Source organism: Tenebrio molitor, chromosome 7, assembly GCF_963966145.1.
Source record: "Tenebrio molitor chromosome 7, icTenMoli1.1, whole genome shotgun sequence".
NCBI lineage: Eukaryota > Metazoa > Arthropoda > Insecta > Coleoptera > Tenebrionidae > Tenebrio > Tenebrio molitor.
Genome location: NC_091052.1, coordinates 11364823 through 11385760, shown reverse-complemented (window position 1 = coordinate 11385760; position 20938 = coordinate 11364823). Strand labels below are relative to the sequence as shown.

At 37.4% G+C, this 20938-nt stretch overlaps 1 protein-coding gene and 1 long non-coding RNA gene across 3 annotated transcripts in view; one reads left to right on the top strand and one right to left on the bottom strand.

The window, feature by feature from the left end:
* LOC138135490 (lachesin-like) overlaps nucleotides 1-7903 on the bottom strand; it is a 40283-nt gene extending 32380 nt beyond the window's left edge. The window contains exons 1-4 of one of the 2 annotated variants that reach the window (XM_069054240.1): nucleotides 7450-7903; nucleotides 6763-6834; nucleotides 6566-6664; nucleotides 1882-2027 (exon numbers count right to left, since the gene is read on the bottom strand). In XM_069054240.1, coding sequence (XP_068910341.1) covers nucleotides 1882-2027; nucleotides 6566-6617 — 198 coding nt within the window. In that variant the 5' untranslated portion in view covers nucleotides 6618-6664; nucleotides 6763-6834; nucleotides 7450-7903. Of the gene's footprint in view, nucleotides 1-1881; nucleotides 2028-6565; nucleotides 6835-6952 lie in introns of both variants that reach the window. The other variant, XM_069054239.1, reaches the window with a different exon arrangement.
* On the top strand, nucleotides 1927-12651 carry LOC138135517 (uncharacterized). Its single transcript, XR_011161006.1, has 2 exons — nucleotides 1927-2046; nucleotides 12510-12651. It is a non-coding gene; the product is annotated as an uncharacterized lncRNA (long non-coding RNA).
* The last annotated feature ends 8287 nt before the right edge of the window (nucleotides 12652-20938 follow it).

The following is a 20938-nucleotide window of genomic DNA, read 5'->3' as shown; positions in this document are numbered from 1 at the left end:
GGTTAATAACACTACATAAAGTTTTGTTGTTCCTGGCATGGCGGTGCGAACGGTGTTTACAAAATTCAATCGAAACGTACCATATTTGCGAATTTACATGACACGATGGACACAAACAAACGAATAAAATAAAATGGAAAGTTTGTTGTGTCATATCAATGGATTTAAATAATTACCGATTGGACAATGGTGATCGACGACAATGGCCATCCCTACGCATAATCCAATCGAATCAAATTTTAAAATAACACAACGCCATAATCCACAAAAAGCAATAAAAATCTTGTTGATTCAAAGGATTACAAAATTTTAATTGACTCGATTTAGGCAACCAACAATACATATATGTGCAAACGCTCTCCTATTTCATGTTCGACTCCGGAAATGTCCTTAGATTTAATTTGACATCGCCCAGCTTATATCTCGTATGTTTTTTAGCTTTTCAATTTTCTTAACGTCTCTCCGCTGACGTTAAGAATGCGAATAAAATAAACCCGAAGTCTTTCAAAATAAATTTCGACACGACAGAAGAGAGTGGTTTCAAAGAGACAATAATAGAAAACAACATACAAGGGTGCGTGGGCCGATCAACTTTACCAAATTGTGATATAAAAAAAGAATGCAAGACTGATGGAATTATGTTTGTTAAAATTTTTGACGTGCAAGTTAATCAGACAGATGGCGATAAATTCGTCGAGTCGAAGTTCTCGAGTGAATTCTTACTTCTGTTGGCTGGAGGATTCGTAACACTGTTTGAATTAATCCTTTTAGCGTAATTGAACTAGAAATTAAGAGGTAAATGTAAAACGTGGCACCCAATAAAATTAAAATTCTAACTGAATTCAGCTAGTTCCACTTTTTGTCTCTCAAACGAGTCTAATTTGGAAAGTGAGTAATTGTTCGGACTGCCTAATTAATTTTTCCCAGTTCAAACGTATTCAAATATAATAAATAACTTTCCCTTTTAAGAAGCAACTCTTTATATCTTGAAGGAGGGTACTTATTTGTAACTTCCTGAAAGCTGTTACTGAGTTATTTATGATCTGTTAACATTTCTGGCTTCTCCCAGGGCTTAACTTTCATGTTTCAATTTAGAGTTACATTTATGGAAGCTACTTTAGTTCGTAAAGCAATTAAATCGCAATTCGTAAAAACATGTAACAATGCCGTAAATAATGTTTTCCGAATGGGGAACATGTGCCGCGAGTGCTCTCTACACATGCAAATGGCGAACAAAATTTCAAACAAAATAAGCTAGCGTTGTGTCAATAGAGCTGCGGATAGTTTGAGGGGAGATGAATTTAAAATGTACCACAAAGTTATTGTCACACGAATGTGTGGAAGAAATTGTTCATGATTGTGAAAGCGGAATGCTTTGAGAGTAGCGGGTATAGTGATTGAGTAAATATGTGTTTTGGAATCTAGAGTAATAATCAATCAAAATTACGAGCGAGCTAGTGAGTTTGTGCGCCACAATATATTTTATATCGCTTGCAGGTATAGGATGTGATCTCCGTGTTTGTTGTTTGGCTGAGCTGAATCCGAATCGAATGAATAATTACTTTACTACTGTATTATCTTGATTGTCAGGGATAAAAAATGGAATCACTAATGATGGATTATCCGGTTCTAGATCCTAACAGAGTTCCTGGTCGTAACCATTATGTTACGCTGAAAACGTGATAAACAATCTCTGTCGTTACTCTCGACCGGAACATGTGTCGACGAAAACTGCAACGATTCAGCAAATGCACTCCAGGATGATAATTGGATTGGAAATGTGGTCGGCGCCGCCATATTTGTACAATCCGTTTCGGTCATTTAATTAACTCAGATTGGTTAAAAGGTCGACCTGTGATCCTGTGAAAGAATTCAAATCACCTTGTAGTGTCCCAAATCCGTGACGGAACAACTGAGGACTGCCTCTCTGCCAATGGCGACTGTCACATTTTTAATGGGACCGGCAAAGTCGGGGCTTTCCATTGAAAATTTCAGCGAAGTGCTGGATCCTGCAGTTAAATCCTCAACTGGAAATAAAAGAGAAACGTAAGTTATTCGGTCTCCGTTCCAAATTCCATTGTGATTCAACGGTTAACTATTGTCTCGGTCTCATTTAATAATAACGTGTGTGCGTTACGAGATGAAACAGAATAATTTATAAAGCAGTAACGGACTTGCACACATACGGTCTAAGAGTTGTGGATGCCAAGATTAAACGTAATGAGATTTGTAACCCTTCTGTCCCTAGCATAAAGCTGTGGTTTAGTGCCCTTGCGGGGGCTATTGATGCGGAGGTCAAGATTGCTCACTACTTGCTAACTTATTCGGTAACATATTGTATTTGGAATTTACCGCACTGTTGACACGGTTCAGAGATAAGTGCGCAAACTAATTTGGCACTTAGTAGCTTCAATGAGAACCCTACTTTACGGGAAACAGCTCCCGGTGAACTAACGTCTCATTTTACATGTACACCGCACAAAATCACCCCATATATGTCCCATCCCGGCTCTGTCCCAAGATATTTTCTCACCCATGTTCATTTTGCAATTATTCTATTGTATGTCTGGTTGCCTATATAGTTCAGTAACATTTCTAGTAACTTTTGGTGATATTTTTAATGGATTAATCATTCCATTGCCTAACCCGTCATCCGTCGATGCAAAGTCAATGCAAATGTGCACCACAAACACCTTGAAAGTCTTCTTAAGCATTTATATCTGTTAACAGTTGTCCGCAAACTGATTTCAAAGCGTTTGCAAAACCATGTAAATGCTGTTCGTACCGTTTAACCAATGTTTAACCCGATTCAAGTCGTCTGCAAAGCGATAATTGGTTTAAAATCAATTTAGCAGCCAACTGTTAACTGATAGAAAGTTTAATATAATGTTAAAAATGATTTTTTAAAGTTGTTTTAGAACCAATGGTTCTATAAACGTCACCAAAAGATACCAGACAGGTAGGCAACCAGCCGTACGATAATCGGAATGTCCTTGATTTGCAGAAAGAACGGCCATAAGAAAATATGTCTGTCTGTTCTGTAGTGTTTGTGTTACACTTTTTGATCCAACAGAGAGTGCAAGCCGTGACTCGTTTGCACCCTGCAAAGGTGATAAAGGAGTCGCAGGTGGATCATAACTGCTGACCCGTGTTCTTGGAAGCGACACAACACGTATTAATTAGGAATCTCTTGTCTGGCAGCAGCGTCACGCCACTGTAAAAGTTAATTGACAATGGTCATAAAGAGAACGTGAGCGGGTTTGTGACATTTTTCGAATTCTAGGAGCAAGAGTCGCTCGAATTACCGCATAAAGTTGGGTTCGTGCATCACTTGTCTAATTATTCTGATTCACGGCGTTATCTGTTCGAAAGAATTTTCTCGGGACTAATGTGGCACGAATGCTGCGGTTTAGTTCCGATAATCCAAATTTAGTTGACAGTAACGGAACTAATGCATTTCTGAGCGCAGGGCACGTTTTGGCCGGGTGTGGTCCACATTCTTTTTCGATACTGGTAGGCCCATTGTTGCGGTAAATTTATTAGACCATTCCAGTGTTTGTTACTGATAATTAATTTAGTCTATTGTGGTGATGCCGAGAGTAGGTGGCTATTGTTATTGGGCTGTCAAATATATGACTTCAACGTCCACTAATAAAGCACGGCTTCAAAAACAACGCATTCCCGGGATATCATCTCGAGGAAAAAATCCCATCGTCTTGAGAACCGTAATAAAAGATAAGTTTATATTTATCGGATGTCGGCTTTTGTCGGGGAGTAATTCTCGACTCATCTGAATGCGCCATAAGGTGCAAGAATGGCCGAGATCTAAGCCGTTTGAGTACTTTTTTTCTGGGGGATCTGTTTTTGTAATTAAATTAGAGACGTCCTCTAATATCTCTTTTAAAATGGTTCCGGATAAAGTTTGAAGTTGAATGATTGCTTTCTGAACAGCGTTTTGTGCCGCGTATTGAATTAACTCATTTACATTATTCGGAGGGAAACTCTACTCTGTCCTAATAATTCTTGATTATATTTTAATTTGTTCACAAATTGATTGGTCCCGCGCTACCCAATTTGTCTTCATGAAAGATAAATGGAAAAAAGTGATTTTCCTTCACACAATAGTGGTGTATTTGTGCCGCATTCATCAATATTATTTTTTCGCTATATATTCAAATTATTAATGCCGAGGCCGCACGATATTCTGCTTCTTTTTTGTCCCCATCAAAAGCAATATTGTCGTGCCTATATTACCTACAAGACATATTTCACGCGAAATTGGATTAATTCACTGAAGTGTACGTCCATATTTTAGGATTTTTTGTCGTAAAAAAATTACCCTAATGTGGAGGAAGAATGATATATTTACGACAGTATTCTGTGTTCTAAATCAAATAGAACTCTTATACTCGTTGAACGGCTTATTTATAGACCATATTTCCCGCCCTTTGAGTTACACCAACATTTACGTCCAGGGCATTTAGTGGCGATTTTGAATAATGCCTTTACAATATGCAAAAAAGTAAAAAGCTTTCTTTACACTTATCAACTTTCCACGAACAAATTGCTCCGAAATTACGGCAGTCACAGCAACTAACACTAAATTATAGGGTTCTCTAAAATTTTTGTTTACTGAATCTGAATACTTTTAAGCACAATTTGGGTTGATTATTATTATTATAAATTATTAATACTCACCCAGGGTCATCACGATCCCTGCCCCAAAAAAGAATATTTTATATAATCATTGTTTCAATATTTTTTTACTGCCAACTTATTTAGCATAAATCGCAAAGATACCTTGGCGTAATTTAGTTTATCCCATTGGGACCATAAGTCCCAACTGACCCCGGGTGACTAACTTATTTCTCTTGCAGTTTTTGAAATTATCATTTTAATTTTATTGGCAGAAACGAGCAAAATACGTTTTGCGTCCCGGGACCAGTGTGCCTGTAAAAAATTAAAAGTATTACGAAAAAATGGACCCGTATGAAATTCATTAAATTTCCCTTTCAGGCATAAAAAAAATCGTTTGCCATGTTTCTGTATATTAGATGATTGCAAAATTGTAAACAATTTTTTTCTACAACCAACATTAATTAACTTGTAAATTAACTTAACCTTACTTTTCGGCATCGTCGCCCCAACTCAACGAAACAAATTTAAATTGTTTTAAAATAGGCAAATATCTTATTTAAAACATTTAATGCAAAGTATAAACTTTAAACTTTAGTGCCTTGAGTTAATTATTGATCTCACCAAAAAAAAGACTAATTTTTTTTTCAACACGGTTTGTAGAAAAATAAATATTATATTTGATGTCACCTGTTTCTGAATGTCCATACCAGAGAAGTAGGATAAAATCTTTTTAACATTTTCAAGCAACTTTTTAAAGAGAGATTTATTTAACTAACCAAAGCGCGACTTTATGTAACGAGGTTAGAATTGACCCCTTGAGTAAAATGAAATTTTTCCAGTGGTAGGTGGCGAAGGTCATGTCATATTCTTAATTCGCCACTTTAAATCAAAAAAACATTTTTGTTAATTGGTAAACAATTAGGTGAGACTAATAAATGACTCCACTCTTGTCTTATACTTGCTTTTATTAAATTTTAATTGTACTTTAGACGAAGCTAATACTTTGGTTTCTCCAGTACCGTACTTGAGACATTATCCAAGTTCTGTACAACAAACACGTCGCATTATAATCGTAGTCCCATGCCGCTGGTAGGCAATACAACTAATTATCAAATTCCGATCCCAAATAAATTTAAACTTGCCGTAGCCCATTATGGATATTGCACATCCTCTGTTTTTTTAATTTAAATTCATTATAGTTTTAAATTATATTGACAAACCGTTGGGAAGTAGCAACTTGACGTACCGATTTACCATTTTTATAAATAATACATCTCCGTTGTAATTTTTTAAATTGGTCGACTTGTTTTAATTACAGTTAATTAAAATTGATCATCCTCTGTCGCGGTGTATTTTTATCCTGGACCGTTAAAGGTGTCACCGATCCTTCTAATACATAATTATTTTTAGAAAAACAGAACAAGTCACTATTTTCGAATTGTCCGGATCAATTTTAAACAAAACTATAGTTCATTTCGACGGCGAATCTATAGCAATTAATTAAGAAAACAGTTCGCTCAGGAGCAACAACGCTCCTATATCACGCTTTCAGATCCAAATTGCGAGCATTGTTGCCCGTGAAGATGTTTAATTGTCATCCATTAGGAAGCTCAACATAAAATCTCGTCTTGCTTTATAAATAAGAAAGTGTCTAATCAAATCGCATCGAAATATGATATCGGTTGTTGGGGTGCCATGGCAACAAATTGATGTTTTATTAGAAACTAATCTTCGCTGGGAAAATCTGCGATAGACATCCACTTCCACCGAATTTTATAGGGACGGAAGAGATAACACATTTACGATCGGCGCGTTTGTTTGATGCTCGCTGTCCCGTAGAATAGTAAAAATCGAAAAGCCGAATGCAAATCGAGACCCGTTTTATTACTCTCGACCGTATAATTTTTAATTGCGATTCGATACTCACCTTTAAGAGAAGCTGTTCCGTAAACGAGGTTGATCAGTATGAAGCACAGCATGTTGAGGTCTCAATTTATCTCTGGCACTAACATCTCTCCTAGTTTTTCTTTAATAAATCAGACGTATCAATTTTTAAGAGGACTCTTCGATTTCGCATTGTCTTCGATTCCACGCCAGTTTAACCCGGTAATCACTCTTACTTACATTTTCCGGCTGGTCCCTCATCAAAGATTTATTTATCTGGGGCTCCCGAAAAGCGCTCCGCGATAATGCCACCTGAAAGTTTCATCAAAACCCCGCCATTTAAAAATAAATATTCCGATACAAAAGCCCCGGTAACGAATGCTTCACATGCTCACTTTGTAGCATTGAAATGGCCGACTGGCGCTTATACCTGTATTTATCGGTCGGCATTCAATGCTAGCCAATAATCCCAGTTATTTCACAACGATTTCGACATAAACACCTCTCAGGTGAAATTAACCCGGCTCCGGACCGGGCTTTCCGCCCTAAACGCCGCTGCGGCTTTAACCTTTCCTGTCAGATTTGCCAAAGAAAAATTTATCCGCCGAACGACTTCAATCAGACCGTTCTCATATTAGACGTACGAAAATTATTAAACTAGCTTCGGCCCGCAGAATGCGCGAGTTTCTTTATGGTGCAATGATTTATAGCCACTTTTTGTGGCGGTGTATTATGTTTAAAAGTTCGCGTAGAGCTTGAAATATGGCAAAATGTAAATCACGAATAATTGGACCAAGTGCTCGCCTATTAATTACGCGTAACGCGTAACTCGACGCTTTTTGGCCAAATCAAAACGTGTCGCAATTTTGAAAGTGCGCTCTCGAAGAGTCAATTGATCTCGCCGTGTCACTGCTAATTGCTACGCACCGTCTAAACCCACGTCGATCACCATTTATACCCGGCCGACGAGAGAACGGTGACGGCGTCGTGCGTGTTCACGAACTCGCGGTTCTCTTCGAGTACGTGTTTGGCGGCTTCCGACGCAGCACTGACCGCGATCGGCGTCGAGATGCTTAGACAGACGCCCATGCGCTGATGCACAAAATCTTTGTTCCACATCGGAACAAGACGGTTCGAGATGGCTCAACTGACGGAAAATATCCTCAACCCTTCCGACCAGGTCTGTCTGCTCTTCTTAAATCAGATATTCCCTCGCCCACCACACTTTCGACACTTAACGATACGCCACTCCACGGATTAGCACAGAAAGTGTTTTTCTTTCATCTGGCCCACACGTGTTGATATTGCCCAGAACGGAATTGTTCCATAACCTGCCAAATCCTGGTGCAATATTTTACAAATCCGCTCAGCTGTCAACTCGCTTGTCTCTCTGCAAGAAATCATCACTGCAACCGTAACTTGCACTTTTTGGTCCTTCTCATTGACCTTTATCGCTTCCGAAATAAAATGAAACGGCTTCGGGCATAAATTTCAAGGTAGAAACGCGGAAATACCTTGAAAGGAAACATAATTTTATCGGCAAAAAGTGCTCGTTTTGTTTGCCACCCTACAAGCAAAAAATAAGCGGCGCCGTAAAAATACATCTCTGCTGCCCTTCTGACGTTTTGCACTATCAATTATCCACAAGGCACCCTCCGACACGCCCACTTTCTCCAAAATAAACCATTTAATTCGGGGGTATTTTTCAAAGAGAAAAAATCTCGACTAATTGATTTTAAAATATTGGGAATGGAGTCGTTCCTTAACACGACAGACTGGTTGTTCTTCACAATTTGTATTGACCGAGCCAACTTCGAGGCCTTCGCCTTGACGGTAATTACTCAAGAACTGAGAAAAATCGGCGTAAGTGCCAAAGATATCCTCTTCACAAGCACGAATTTCGCGTTTTGGGCTTTGAATGTTCAGCAGAAAGTTTCGTCGTATTTTTAATTGCGCGCGTCAAATACTTGTTTGTTTATAAATTCTGTAAACTAATTAAAAGTAAACAACCTGGAATAAAAGTCAGGAAATAAGATCTATTTGTTTTCTTGGATAAAAGCATATTTGTAGAAGACATGTCCGATCCATTACTGTGCAGTTTTTTGCCGTAACTTCCTTGTTAGTAGAAGAGTCGCACAGTCCTGATTCGATAAAACGAACCGATGGGTATTACCTCCGCACAACTAAGCTTATGTACATCTCGACTAGGATGTACATTTGATCCCGGCTGTTGAGCAACAAAATTTATTATTATTGAATTGAATGTTACCGAAATTAGAGTGATTAAAAGGTCTAGTTTAATCGCATGTGCAACGTTAACGTTCCTATTCGGTGACCTTAACGTCAAATTATAATCTGGATTTAGTGTAAAGTCGATTGAAAGCAAACAGTCTAATGTTTTGAGTGAGACTGACAATCTCCCGTTAATTAATGATGCTATCGGTATGTCCTGTTGCAATCCCGTGTTATTAACGAAAAACTATAACGGAGGCCAGTTTTTGCACACGTATGAAATTTGTCCTTTGAAAAGACACATCAAAGGATGTTAATTAATTTAACATCCTTGTAACGTGTCCCACAAAACCGAATTCTACAAATAAGAGTTTCGGCTGAAAATAATTAAAAGAAAATAATGTTGGCGCCCACGGGAAACGCTGCAAAAAGTGTTAATTACATTTATTGATTGTTTAAATTGGCGAAATTGTTGTGCCAATAATTTATACCGACATTTACAAATTTATTTAATTGGGAAAGGTTGTGTTGAAAGTAATTCTAAAATTAACTAACCGTAATGTACAGTTCATTTTTGGTTAAATTTTAATATTTAATTCATACATTTCATTTAGAACTAGTGATTAATTATTGACTGTGCTGATATACCCCAAAATTCCATTAATGGGTAATGGGCATGATATGGAATTAATTAGATCGGTTCTAATTAGCGGAAATTATGAAAATTGAAGCATGAAAATACAAATTCGGAATTATGAAGAATTTTTTAAAAATTTCCCGGCGCATCCGCCAAAATTGCTTGCCAGAAAAATTTCGATGGAATTGGTTTTGATTTGGATTTTGTTCAATTAATGGATTTGTTAATTAGGTAAAGAGCAAACTGGAATGAATCTGTCAGTTTGATGGTGTTATGTTGATGTGAGGCAGCGTGGGGCGCATTAGCAGTAGAGTTTGTGCCCTGTGGGTTTATTATTATAATTACGTTGTCCGTACGTTATTTTGAATTATCATTAGAGAAGCAAGTGACACGGATGAATAATAATCAAAAGGATTTAATAAGTTGGCAGAGCAAGAAATTTAATCAGCCACCATCTGGCAGCATTAATTTAAAATAATCTATGCCCAGAAGCTTCGCATGACATGGCATGTAACCCAGCGATAGATGTTCAGGAAATACAGGCGACGCAAGAAGCTAACGAAGGATAAACCGAAACTTGTACACTAATTTCCGTTGTGCGGGAGGTCCTAGCAGAGACCTGCCTGGCTGCGAGGCGGCCCGCCCCCGGACCGGCTCGAAGGAGACAACCGCGGAAAAGCGAGCCCCGCCGTGAGACTAACACGCATTGAAAGCAGCAAGTGTCGTAACATTTGCATACCGGCACTATCTTAAGCTTGATAATTACACTGTCTGCCGCTGACAACAGCCTTTTTGCTTGTATCTATAAATTGGACACGCTAGTCTGGCCTGACGTTTATTGTCGTTCGCTTTCCTTTAGTGTTTTTCGCATCGGCCGTACATTTTCATAATTCCCTATTTTCATAAACGCACCGAATGCCGACGGTCTCCGGGACAGGGCGCACGCCCCCCACATTTTTTAAACGTGCAATTTCTGTCTTTACTAAGTTAATTTACTGCCGTTTTTGATGTTCAGCATTCATCAAGACGCCAAGAGATAACCGCCCGTCTGAAAAAGGCCAAATTTTTAATCAAATTCTTTCTTGTTTTCTCTTACCCCTTCGCAGATATGCAACCAGTGTCGCGAATGAAATCTGGACCCGTTATGACACCACTTCAAAAGTTTGACAAATCGAAAATTGACAAATGACATGGGGAAGCAGTAGTGACAACGTCATCACACTTAAACTACTAAACTGTCCAACCGTTCTGATCACAATAAAAGAGCTAATTAGGATGCTGCAAAGTTGAAGATTTGCCAAGTAATCACTTTACCTAACGTTTATTTTAGAAGTAAAACTTATAAGCTGCGAAAGCTTTGGGATTTAATAGATTTATTATAATTACCGAGTATGCTAATTATTTCGTTAGAAACTTGTCAATATTATTAGCTTGTTTTAGGAGATATAAGGAGCGTGCTTGCTTTAAATTACATATTTCCCCAGGTTTCATACTTAATTATTATCATCATGCATTATTAATGAGCCTAATGAACGCAACTAATTCACTTTCAGAAACTTAACTGTTAGCTAAAATTCGTAACAGTCAATATTGCAAATTTTTGTTGTAATTTAAAAGAGTGAATTCAGTCACGTGAGCCAATTGCGGCGTGAATGACTGAATCTGTTGGTAACCATGAAAATTTGAATGAATTCGGTACCACTAATCTAAACGCATTTCCGGTTGTCAGCTTTGACAGTGTTGACAGGCAAATTTGAAATTTACCATAAAAGGTTCATTTTTGTAATATGTAGTGTCGCGAGCATAAATTTTGGTCGTCAATGTCATTGCAAAATTTGGTTAGACTGTCACAAATTTAAAACATTTCCCAGCCTGATTATGCCCATGTCAACAAACTGTCAAAAAAATTAGAAAAAAAAGACAATTAATGTCATACAATATTATGATAGGTTATGATATTTACGACTGTTTTACAATGGAGCATTTTCCATTGCGTCAAAGAATGACCTTGACGACCAAAATTTATTGCTCGCGACTGTAGTTTATTTATTAAAATGGTTTTTACACTTTAATTTTCTACATTTATTGTATCTTGTATCCTCTTTGTCACACAACCGACATGTCAATTATGTACACTGAACAACAACAAAAAATGGGAAATCTAAAATTTGATCATGTAAATCAGATTATTATTAAATGTCAGCTTATGTCAGTTTTATTCGTGTCAAACAGTTGTCAAACGTTTTTTTGATTAATCTTTTCGGTGACAATGTCAGATCATTCTAACCTCTTTAAAAAAAAACCCAAATTAAACAGATTAAAAAACATACAAAAACAAATTTTTGTGTACGTCAATTTCCATTTTTTTGTGGCAAGTGTACGAGACAAAAACCACAATATTTTTTAGGAGTAATTGTTTCATTGCTAACAGAATCAGTCATTGTTGAGCACGCTGTAGTATTGGCCAGTGACCTTAGCATTGTCACGTAATTCCTGGATGAGATTTAACCCTAGGGACAACTTCATTCTTAATTTATCGTATGCAGCAACGCTTTTGATCTCTTATCCTGCTGTTAATTCTGATAATACTCCAATTACTGGCGGAGCTTAGCTAAACCACCCAGAACCACAGCTTATCAAGCAGTTATGGAAATAAAGAGCCTACCAGAACTCCGTCACGTCGTTATGTGATGAGTAAACTCGATAATTTGTGAGAATTTGGCCGCTCGATTAAATCCTATAATTGAATTGTTGTTTTTATTTGTGATCGGTAATTACAGTCCATTTCGGACACACCTGGTCGGTGATTGCAAATAGTGTAAATTCAGTAAATTATACGGCATGACAATGTTGATTCAGATTTGTTTTAACTAATATTCCTGCCAATTTAACATTTCTGTGCCGGCCATAATGTGAGTTTATAACAAAATTGTAAGCTTTATGGGTTACAATTTAGCAACATTAATTCCGTAAAATCCCCGACTAACATTTACAATTAACGTTATTCAAAGGACCTGAAACCCTTCTTTAGTTATAATCCTGTACCACGCCGATACACGGTTCTGTGGCTTCATTCATCCTGTTTCAAACTGTCTTCTAATATATCTTGAAATTTCAGGACCTTCACAATGGCAGCATAGGTTCAGCGGGGCCGGGTCAAAACTCCCAACTTAGAAAGGCGTCAAAGTTGAAAGTAATTATTAGGTGTATTGTTGGTTGCATACCCGGGATTTAAATCTAATAAAAATAATTTGAAAGGATTCGAAAAGGCGTCTGTTTTTGTTGTTTTGTTGATAAGACGATGAGTGGATCACCTTCGAGAGCCGTGGCGTATTCCTGAGAGCTGATAAAGATTCGGTAAGTTAATGCGGAGGGAAAACTTCGCCACTTCATATTTACGACAGTTGTTCGAAGTCGAGTCGATTTTATTGAAATCTAAATTTTTGGCAGAGCGCGATTTCTGTCAACCTCTTAAATCCCGCAATAGGAGTGTACGAGCCACGGCAGCATTTGCGCTAATCTGCGAACTCGATGCAATAAATCAGATAAGTGGAAGCAAGGAAAAAAGCCAATAAAAGTTTGTTATTACCGTGTCTGCCCTTGAGGGTCATGCAAGTTTGTATGTTTTACGCGGGAGAGTCAGTTTTTATAGGCGTGTTTGCGGGAAAGCGTAAGCGGCCCCTCAGGACGTTAGCGATAATCACATACACACACCGCGAAGCGTGCTTCGGAGGGCTAAAATGTATATAAGTCTACTACCTCACTGACAACCGCATAATAAAACGGTCATTAAGGGCCCGCCTCGTACATAACATTTTACTCAATTCTGACAAAATTGTGTCGAGAAAATGTACATTCTCAGTTAGTGTTTAAACACAAAAGGGAAACGCGTAACGGCAACGTTTAACTTCTACTTCCTTGGAATGGGTCCGCAACCAAAGGCGCAGATTTATCGAGCAGAAGACATTCCGGCTTAGAAATATATACGCAAATTTTGAGGGGCCGCACGACTGCGCCGCTTCGCACCTAAAGGGCGAGACGTTCAGACCTACATTAACGTTTCTGCGAAGGTTGTACTTGACAATTTTAATAAAACACTGCCAGGAATCAACCGAAATGCTCTCACCTCCCTCTGTTTGTTCGCAATGTTCCCCCTCTAAAATGTAGTAAGATGTTGAGGTGCGTGATAAGATTCTCAGTTGGGAATTTGGATGGTGGAATTTTTTTCATCAAAGATCGTGTCCCGGAGTGCTGATTATTTTTTGATATTTTCGCCGATAAATTTGTGCACCAAAATGGCGGATGTGATTTGAATGCACGTAAGACAAAAAGGTGCGAAATGAGTTTTACTGGTATAAGATTTGAGGGTTTTTGTAGCCTGTAGATATGAAACGATATTCGGAAAAGTAATATTTGTGCTTGATCCTTGACACGCTTTATTGCCTACGTGATGTCAATATTCAACTCAGCCTTTGGCTATTTCACATTCACACCCTTTCACACTAGCTTTTTATACGCCACTTCTGACTATTTGGTCGCGGAACCTCGGCGGACTTGTCCGAAACAGATACAGAGAGCATCCCGTTGTAAAATGTTTTAAAAATTTAAGCCAATGATATATTGCCAGAGGTAAGCACTGAACAGGTACACTTACCACTCGTATTTCTTTTGAAGCCTCATAAATTTTTCGTATTTTAAAATGGACCGTGCGATACCCGCCTGGATAAAGGATGCCAGAATATTCACTGAAAAATTCATCACATTAAAACATACCTATAATAAATTAATACGGTTTCACGATATTACACGATGCTTCATATTTTCCACAACCTAAAACAACAATATTACGTCGTAAATCCTATCACGGAGTATTCATAATCGTAACAATAAAACTATAGTGCTCAGCTCGCTGCTAGAACCATGATACTAGGAAAAATCTTCCTTAAATTACGTATAAAGCTGGAGTTTTATAGAGATGTAAGTCTAATGCGTCAAAACGAATATATCACGACCTGTTTACAGAATTTTATAGTATTAAAGAAAAAGTCGTTAACCTTTAAATATTAAATGACAATTGAAAAATATGATTAACATAACTTTTGAATTCTGAATTTTTATCATCTGATTGTCTTCTTAAAGCAATCTGGAGATTTTTCAAGAAATGTATCGTTGTGTTTATAGGTTAGGTTCCGCTTGTAAACTGCAAATTTTATTTGACAGTTAATCAAAATCAATCAATTTGTTTCTTACAAAGAAACTTTCAAAAATCTTTTTATACTCTTTCTACACCTGAAAAGAAACAGTCAAGTCGGATAAATTCAGTACTGCCAACATGACAGGACATGACAATTAGGACTTTAAAAATTGAAAGCAATAAATTATATGGACTGGAAAATGAAACACGAAAATACGAGGAGATCAAGAAGAACTGGTTGGTAACACAATTAAGAACATTTTTATTTGCAACACTGCAACCGTATATGTTTTGTTGGTTTATTTAACAGATATTTGACGAAACATTAACAGCGAAGAAATGATAGGTTATGAGAGTAAAAATTAACAGTAAAAAGAAATTAAACTCAAAACAAACTGTCAATAACCGGAAGTGACTCCAGTTATACCATTTAAAAATAAAATTCAATATTACCAACTCAAATAATCTTGCTTGATCACCCCGTAGATTAAATATTTTCTCATTAATTTGTTAAATACAAATACATTTTAAACAAAAGATGGGAACTAAAATTCGGGATAATGAGTTTTCGAACACCTGACACCACCGCGAAATGCGTTGACGTTAAGTGACATTAAATTATTGGTTTTTGAAAGGTAATTAAGCAGACATTTCTAAATTATCACTTCTTTAAGATTGTTGCTAAGGTTAGAGACGTTGACGTGATGTTATCCAAGTAACGTGAGTTATGAAAAATAAACCGGGAGTAACTAACTTATCAACTTCAGAAGAAGACTTCTGAGGGCTGTTGTGAGAACCTAAAACATCAACAGAGATTTTGAAGGGAAATATGTATCAAAAAATCAAGATGTTGCGAAAATCTCGTCGTAAATTGTTAAAATTAATTTGTGCGTTTATTTTCAAACTTTTTTCGTTACTACCGAGCTAGGCGTCAAAATTAAAAAATATGATCCAAGTTCTTATTTGCAGAAATCAGTTATTGATCTAGATCGAGCAAAAAAAAGTAGAAGATTTTGTCTTATTGTTTTTTCTGTAACATTAGTGTAAAATTGGATTTGGCTTTTCATTAAGGTACGTTTAATTTGTTTGCTTTAATTAATGAATTAACATTAGATGAAGCAATTAATGGTGAGCGTTGGTAAAAGCTGTGGAATTATGAAAGGACGCTGTTCTAGAAGGATAGGGGAGTTATACGGCGTTATCTGTTGGCAAGTCGTGTCCATAAGACGCAGCTGTGGCCGCCCCAAGCTTGTTTATGCCGATGCTTTCGGCAGCTAAGTGATATTTTAAAGGGAACCCTGCTGCATTTCCGTCCTTACTACGGATTATTCCAGTTATATTATGTTCGTTTTATTATTCACGCTGCTTCATACACTTGCGGTGCTTTCATTACTAGATCCGGACAATTACATCTGTTAAAAATCCGTAAAGGAGAAAATCGGATTCGCGAACGAGCCCCAGTTAATTTTTCACAAGCGATTAATATTTATATGGAATTAAACAAAGTGATTTTCTTGGCACAAGACCCACTCTAAAACATGTTAAATTCATGCTCTTAGTTCACGCGGTTTATTTAAACGTCACAGATATTTACCGCGAACTCCCTCGCTGAAAACTTGGGTGTTTCGGATGTATGTTGGGGAAAAGCTTTCCTGACGTACAGATTTGTCATATCGAATTTATAATGGAACTGTCAGAATACATCGATTCCGCAGAAATGCAACATTTTATACTGCTGCCTCTTCATTTGTAATAAAAGCTGATAGGTATTTTATGCCACTTTCTATCATGAAATTTTGTTGAGTTCACTGCACAGCAACCCCGTCGAATGTTTGCACGTCAAATGCGAATTTTAAATTGATATATATATTTTTGAGTGAGTGCTTCAGATCGAGGGATTTCCTCCCATGCCTGGTGCAACGATAATGCAATTAAAACTAGAGCTCCGATTTGTATGCAAGCAAGAAGGAAAAATCCACCTGAAACGCTTGTCTGCACACAGAGGGATTAAAAGACTTCGTCCCAACTTCAGCATCCACTATCGGTTTATTTTATCCCGACATTAGAAGCGGACAGAAGAAACCAGATAAATATTTCACCGCAGCTGTCGCACGCAAATGCTAGATTTTAATCCAAGATCAATAAAAAAGTCCAATTTGGAAAGATTATTTGAAAGTTTCTCGTCGCGCGCTTCCAGTCCTGTTTGAGCTTTATTATTTAATTGTTATTGAGTTTCTTTGGTACTTTTTAGATTCGCCCAAACGAATTTCCTTGACTTTTTCGAAACGGCATTATGGGCTTTATAATTATTTGCCTTCGCTGCAGAATAATTAATTTGAGGTTTTCCGTGAAGGAAAAGCAATTAGAATAAATCCCGAATGCTAAACACAAATTAAATTCTTCGGTATCGTCTATTACGCTATTTTTTACAGTCTTGTAAAAAACGTGTCGGATCTCGGGGAAGCACCCGTTTCGTCTGCCTATTACTCGTTTTATACATCTAATATAATAAAACAAACAGTAAAATGCCTAAATAATCTGGGTGGTAGTAATTTGAAAAAGTAAACCGGGAGCTATGTTTATTTAGTAGATATGTGTATTTTAGCTGATCGAGTGTTGAATTTAGACGGGAATTGGTGAAACGGAATTGATAACGACCGCGAGCAAATCTGCTAACTTCATGGGTAAATAAATTTCCCAAGACATTAATATTTCTCGATTTGATTTATTCCCTTTAGTTGTCTACATGATGGAGTGCCTCCAGAAACTTTGTTTATATTTTAACGGAGAATGACTTGAAAAATATTACACCGTAGAGCACCGGCCATACATTATACTTTACATTACATTCAACAAGTTTTAATTATAGAGGGACAAGCGCTGCGAATTACCAACCGGGATAAAAATGTTATTTTTTTTTAATTGGACCAGGATATCGCGATATCCCCAAGAAGAATATCAGAGTTTGTTGTTTTCCCCGAAGTTATCGCTTCCCGAATTAAAAAATAAAACAAGAGCTCCACTGCCATGGTTTAATTAAGAAGTTAAACCCCGTCTTAAAATTTGTAATATCAAAGTTGTCGGCGCATTTTCAAAATGGGAGCAACGTAGTTGGAGAATAATCTCATTAATGTTTTTATTTCGGGAGATGTCTCCTTCGATTCATTCTACTTAGCGAAGGTAAACAGGAATTTATTTTGAATAGATGAAATTACACGATAAACGTGAACGAATTTCTATCCTCGAGCAGTATCTTGTATATAAATATATTCACTTTGGAAATCGACAAGAATAAATAAAATTTCGACGTGCACAATTACAGTTTTTGATGGATTCTCTGACGCGTGACACATTTGCAAGAGGAATTTAATGAGGAATGCATATTGGTTAGTCCTTGGAGAGCTTCGGAGAAATTGCAAATTGATCTGAAATGATGGATGGACTCAAACGCGAAAAAAAATGTACTCGACTTCGTTCGCATTCTTCGTAACAACGAACTGTTGGCAAACATTAAACAGTTCACAAATTAAACTGAACCAACCTGATACGAACAACTCGTTTTTTGTCCGGATTCGAATCGAGTAAACCCTATTGAAACGAATATTCAACTACAATAATTACGAAACTTTGTGAGTAAGTTTATCGTATTCTGTTTGGTGTAGCACTGGAGGCCATTACACGGTCGAGATTGTCTAGACATGTATGTTTATTAATTAGGACTAGTTTCAGGACCCGGTGGACTTTTGGGTCAACGCGAATCGCATTATTCTCGTTATTTTTTTATCCCAAAACGGATAAGAAAATAGATTTCAAGTGGGTCGATTTTTGCGCGAACTCCCCCATTCCGGGCGTTTTCCTTGATAACCCCCGAAGACTAAGCTGAAGTTTCGGCTCGTGTGCGATTGCTTGTAAGGTAAAATGACTAAATTGTGATCTGGGCGAGGGATTACTGGCTCACTTATAAAACCCTCAGAGAGCTGGGAAAACCGCGGCGCTGTGCGCACCGGAAGCTCCGGCTTCACTCCGGAATGTGGAAATATCACTGGGCACTTTGTCTTTTTTATTAAGGAAAAATGGTTTCGTCGCATTAATACGTGTCCCGCTAGTTTGCATTTAGAGGTTTGGCCGGAAACGCGCGTTTTCACTTAGCTCCGGCCCCCGTTTTATGCGTTTAACACTCCACTCCGCCCTCGGGGATAACGCTCGAGGCCCCACGTTTGCAACGACACAAAAGCGGATTGTTTTCCGCCGCTAATGTCATTATTAAAAAATTGGCTTGACATGTGGGTGCAATATAAGGCGGAAAATTGAATTGAACTTGGTGGTAGTGGAGCTTGGACGTGTAGTTGGCGGCGTTAATTAGTCGAGCGACTTCGTTATAACCTCACCGGATTATTTTTTGTGGTTTTGCGGTTCACATCCTTTATAATATGATCAAGAGAAATTGACACTCCACGCGATGAATGAGTGTTGCTAATTTGCCAACACAGGATCACAAGATGAAAAGATATCTAAATAATTTGTGAATGTTTAGATGTGAAGGTTCGGCTTAATTCCACGCTGCTATCTGGGAGGAAATTGAATGAAGAAAGCAAACCTGCAAAGCGATATGTTTTATCTATAATGAAGTCAGTCTGTTTGTATTTGGGAACAAAACCAAATATTTTACGCGTCAGGGATTCCGGAATTATCTAGTGCTTTGCAGCGATACGTGTTAGGAATACAGCACCGGAATGAGCCGGCTCACATCGACCGGACCACAGAACTCATCTGGAAACGCTAACGTTTTACCATATGTCTTTTATTGCCCGACTCTGATCTGCATGTGATCGGCGTCAGAACAAACTGAGGAAACCGTTCAGGTTGGATGGTTATTTTTCATTTAATAAGCTGCGCAGCGACCGACCGTGGGAGGACGGGTGAGACCTCAATAATTTCCTAATCCTCGACTAAATCCGTTTCGGGTCCGCCGAAACCCTCAAGAAACAATAGTCAATAGTAATTAATTAAACTCGTCCATATTCTCAAGACTGTCCGGACAATGGTGGCAGTAATTGAGTCGAGCGAACGGGGCTTGAAGGGGTTTCCAAGAAATAAATGTGAGGTACGTCGGATCAAGATTGTCCATTCTTCCATAAATGTTTCGATCGAGGGTAATTTCGGTTTATACAACTGACCGCATGAAATTATTCAAATAAGGTGTAGTTCTCGTTCCCACTATGAATTAATTATTAACAGTGTTTAGTTTTATGAGGCTCTGGAGGCGAAATGTACGATGTTTCATTGTATCTAGTTGTTAATTTTTAATTTGTTGTTCACAATTCAAGTTACGTGCTTTGAGAAATTATTGCAGCAAAAATTTCACTACTAATAAAATAACCCAACCAATTTTGACAGGAAAAACAATTTGGCTTGTTTGTGTGCTCATGAGACTTGATATTAAACTTTTTTTTTTCTATATCGTAATGAAAGTGGCACTTTTTTACACGCAAAATTGTAGTGAAAGTAGCACTTTTTTACACGAAAAATCGTAGTGAAAGTGGTACTTTTTTGCATCATTTTATTCCATCTCCTTGGAGATGATTGTCAAAGCGTACCTATTTTTTTGTTGTAATTTTTCATAAATCCTTTTAGACCAAATTTCTCAACTTACATCGATATGCAAAAAAATGGTGTGTACTATGCCGGCCAAAAAATTTTGGCCGTCATTGTCTGTCAATTAAAAAAAAAAACTTGTAATCCGTACTTTATTGTCATCATGATTACCGTCTTGATTATGAACGTTATTTTTTGGATGGTAAATTTCAAAACTCAAAATTATTTTGTCATTTCTACTACACAGAACGTTTACCTCAGGTTATCTATGTCGGATTTTTGGAATATCTGAGCTTCAAACAGTTTAAATTGATTGTCAAAATGACAAGAATCGAAAGTGGGGTTACGATTCCTAAAGGTTTACTTACACTTTACTTGAATGTCAAGAAAGTGACGGCCAAAATTTTTTGGCCTCCGTAGTACAACACGTTATGAAAGTCTCTTTTTTTCACTTATTTGCAAATCTGCAAATTCGTGAAAAAAAGTATGACTTTCACAACTAGTTGTATCGCACGTTCAAATGAAATCCTGGGCTGGGAAGGCGTTGGAAACCGTCAATTGTTGTGCTTTTTTAAAGCGTAGATTAATTGGAGCATGTTGAGAGCTAACCTAAAATTTAGAGCCAAAAAATCTTTTTTTTTTCTTTCTTTGGAATGTTTTACATTAAAAATAGAATAACTTAACGATTCCTATTCTCGAAGCAAATATCTAAGGATACCTTTTGTGGAAAACAAACATGGACAATAATTATATTCCGA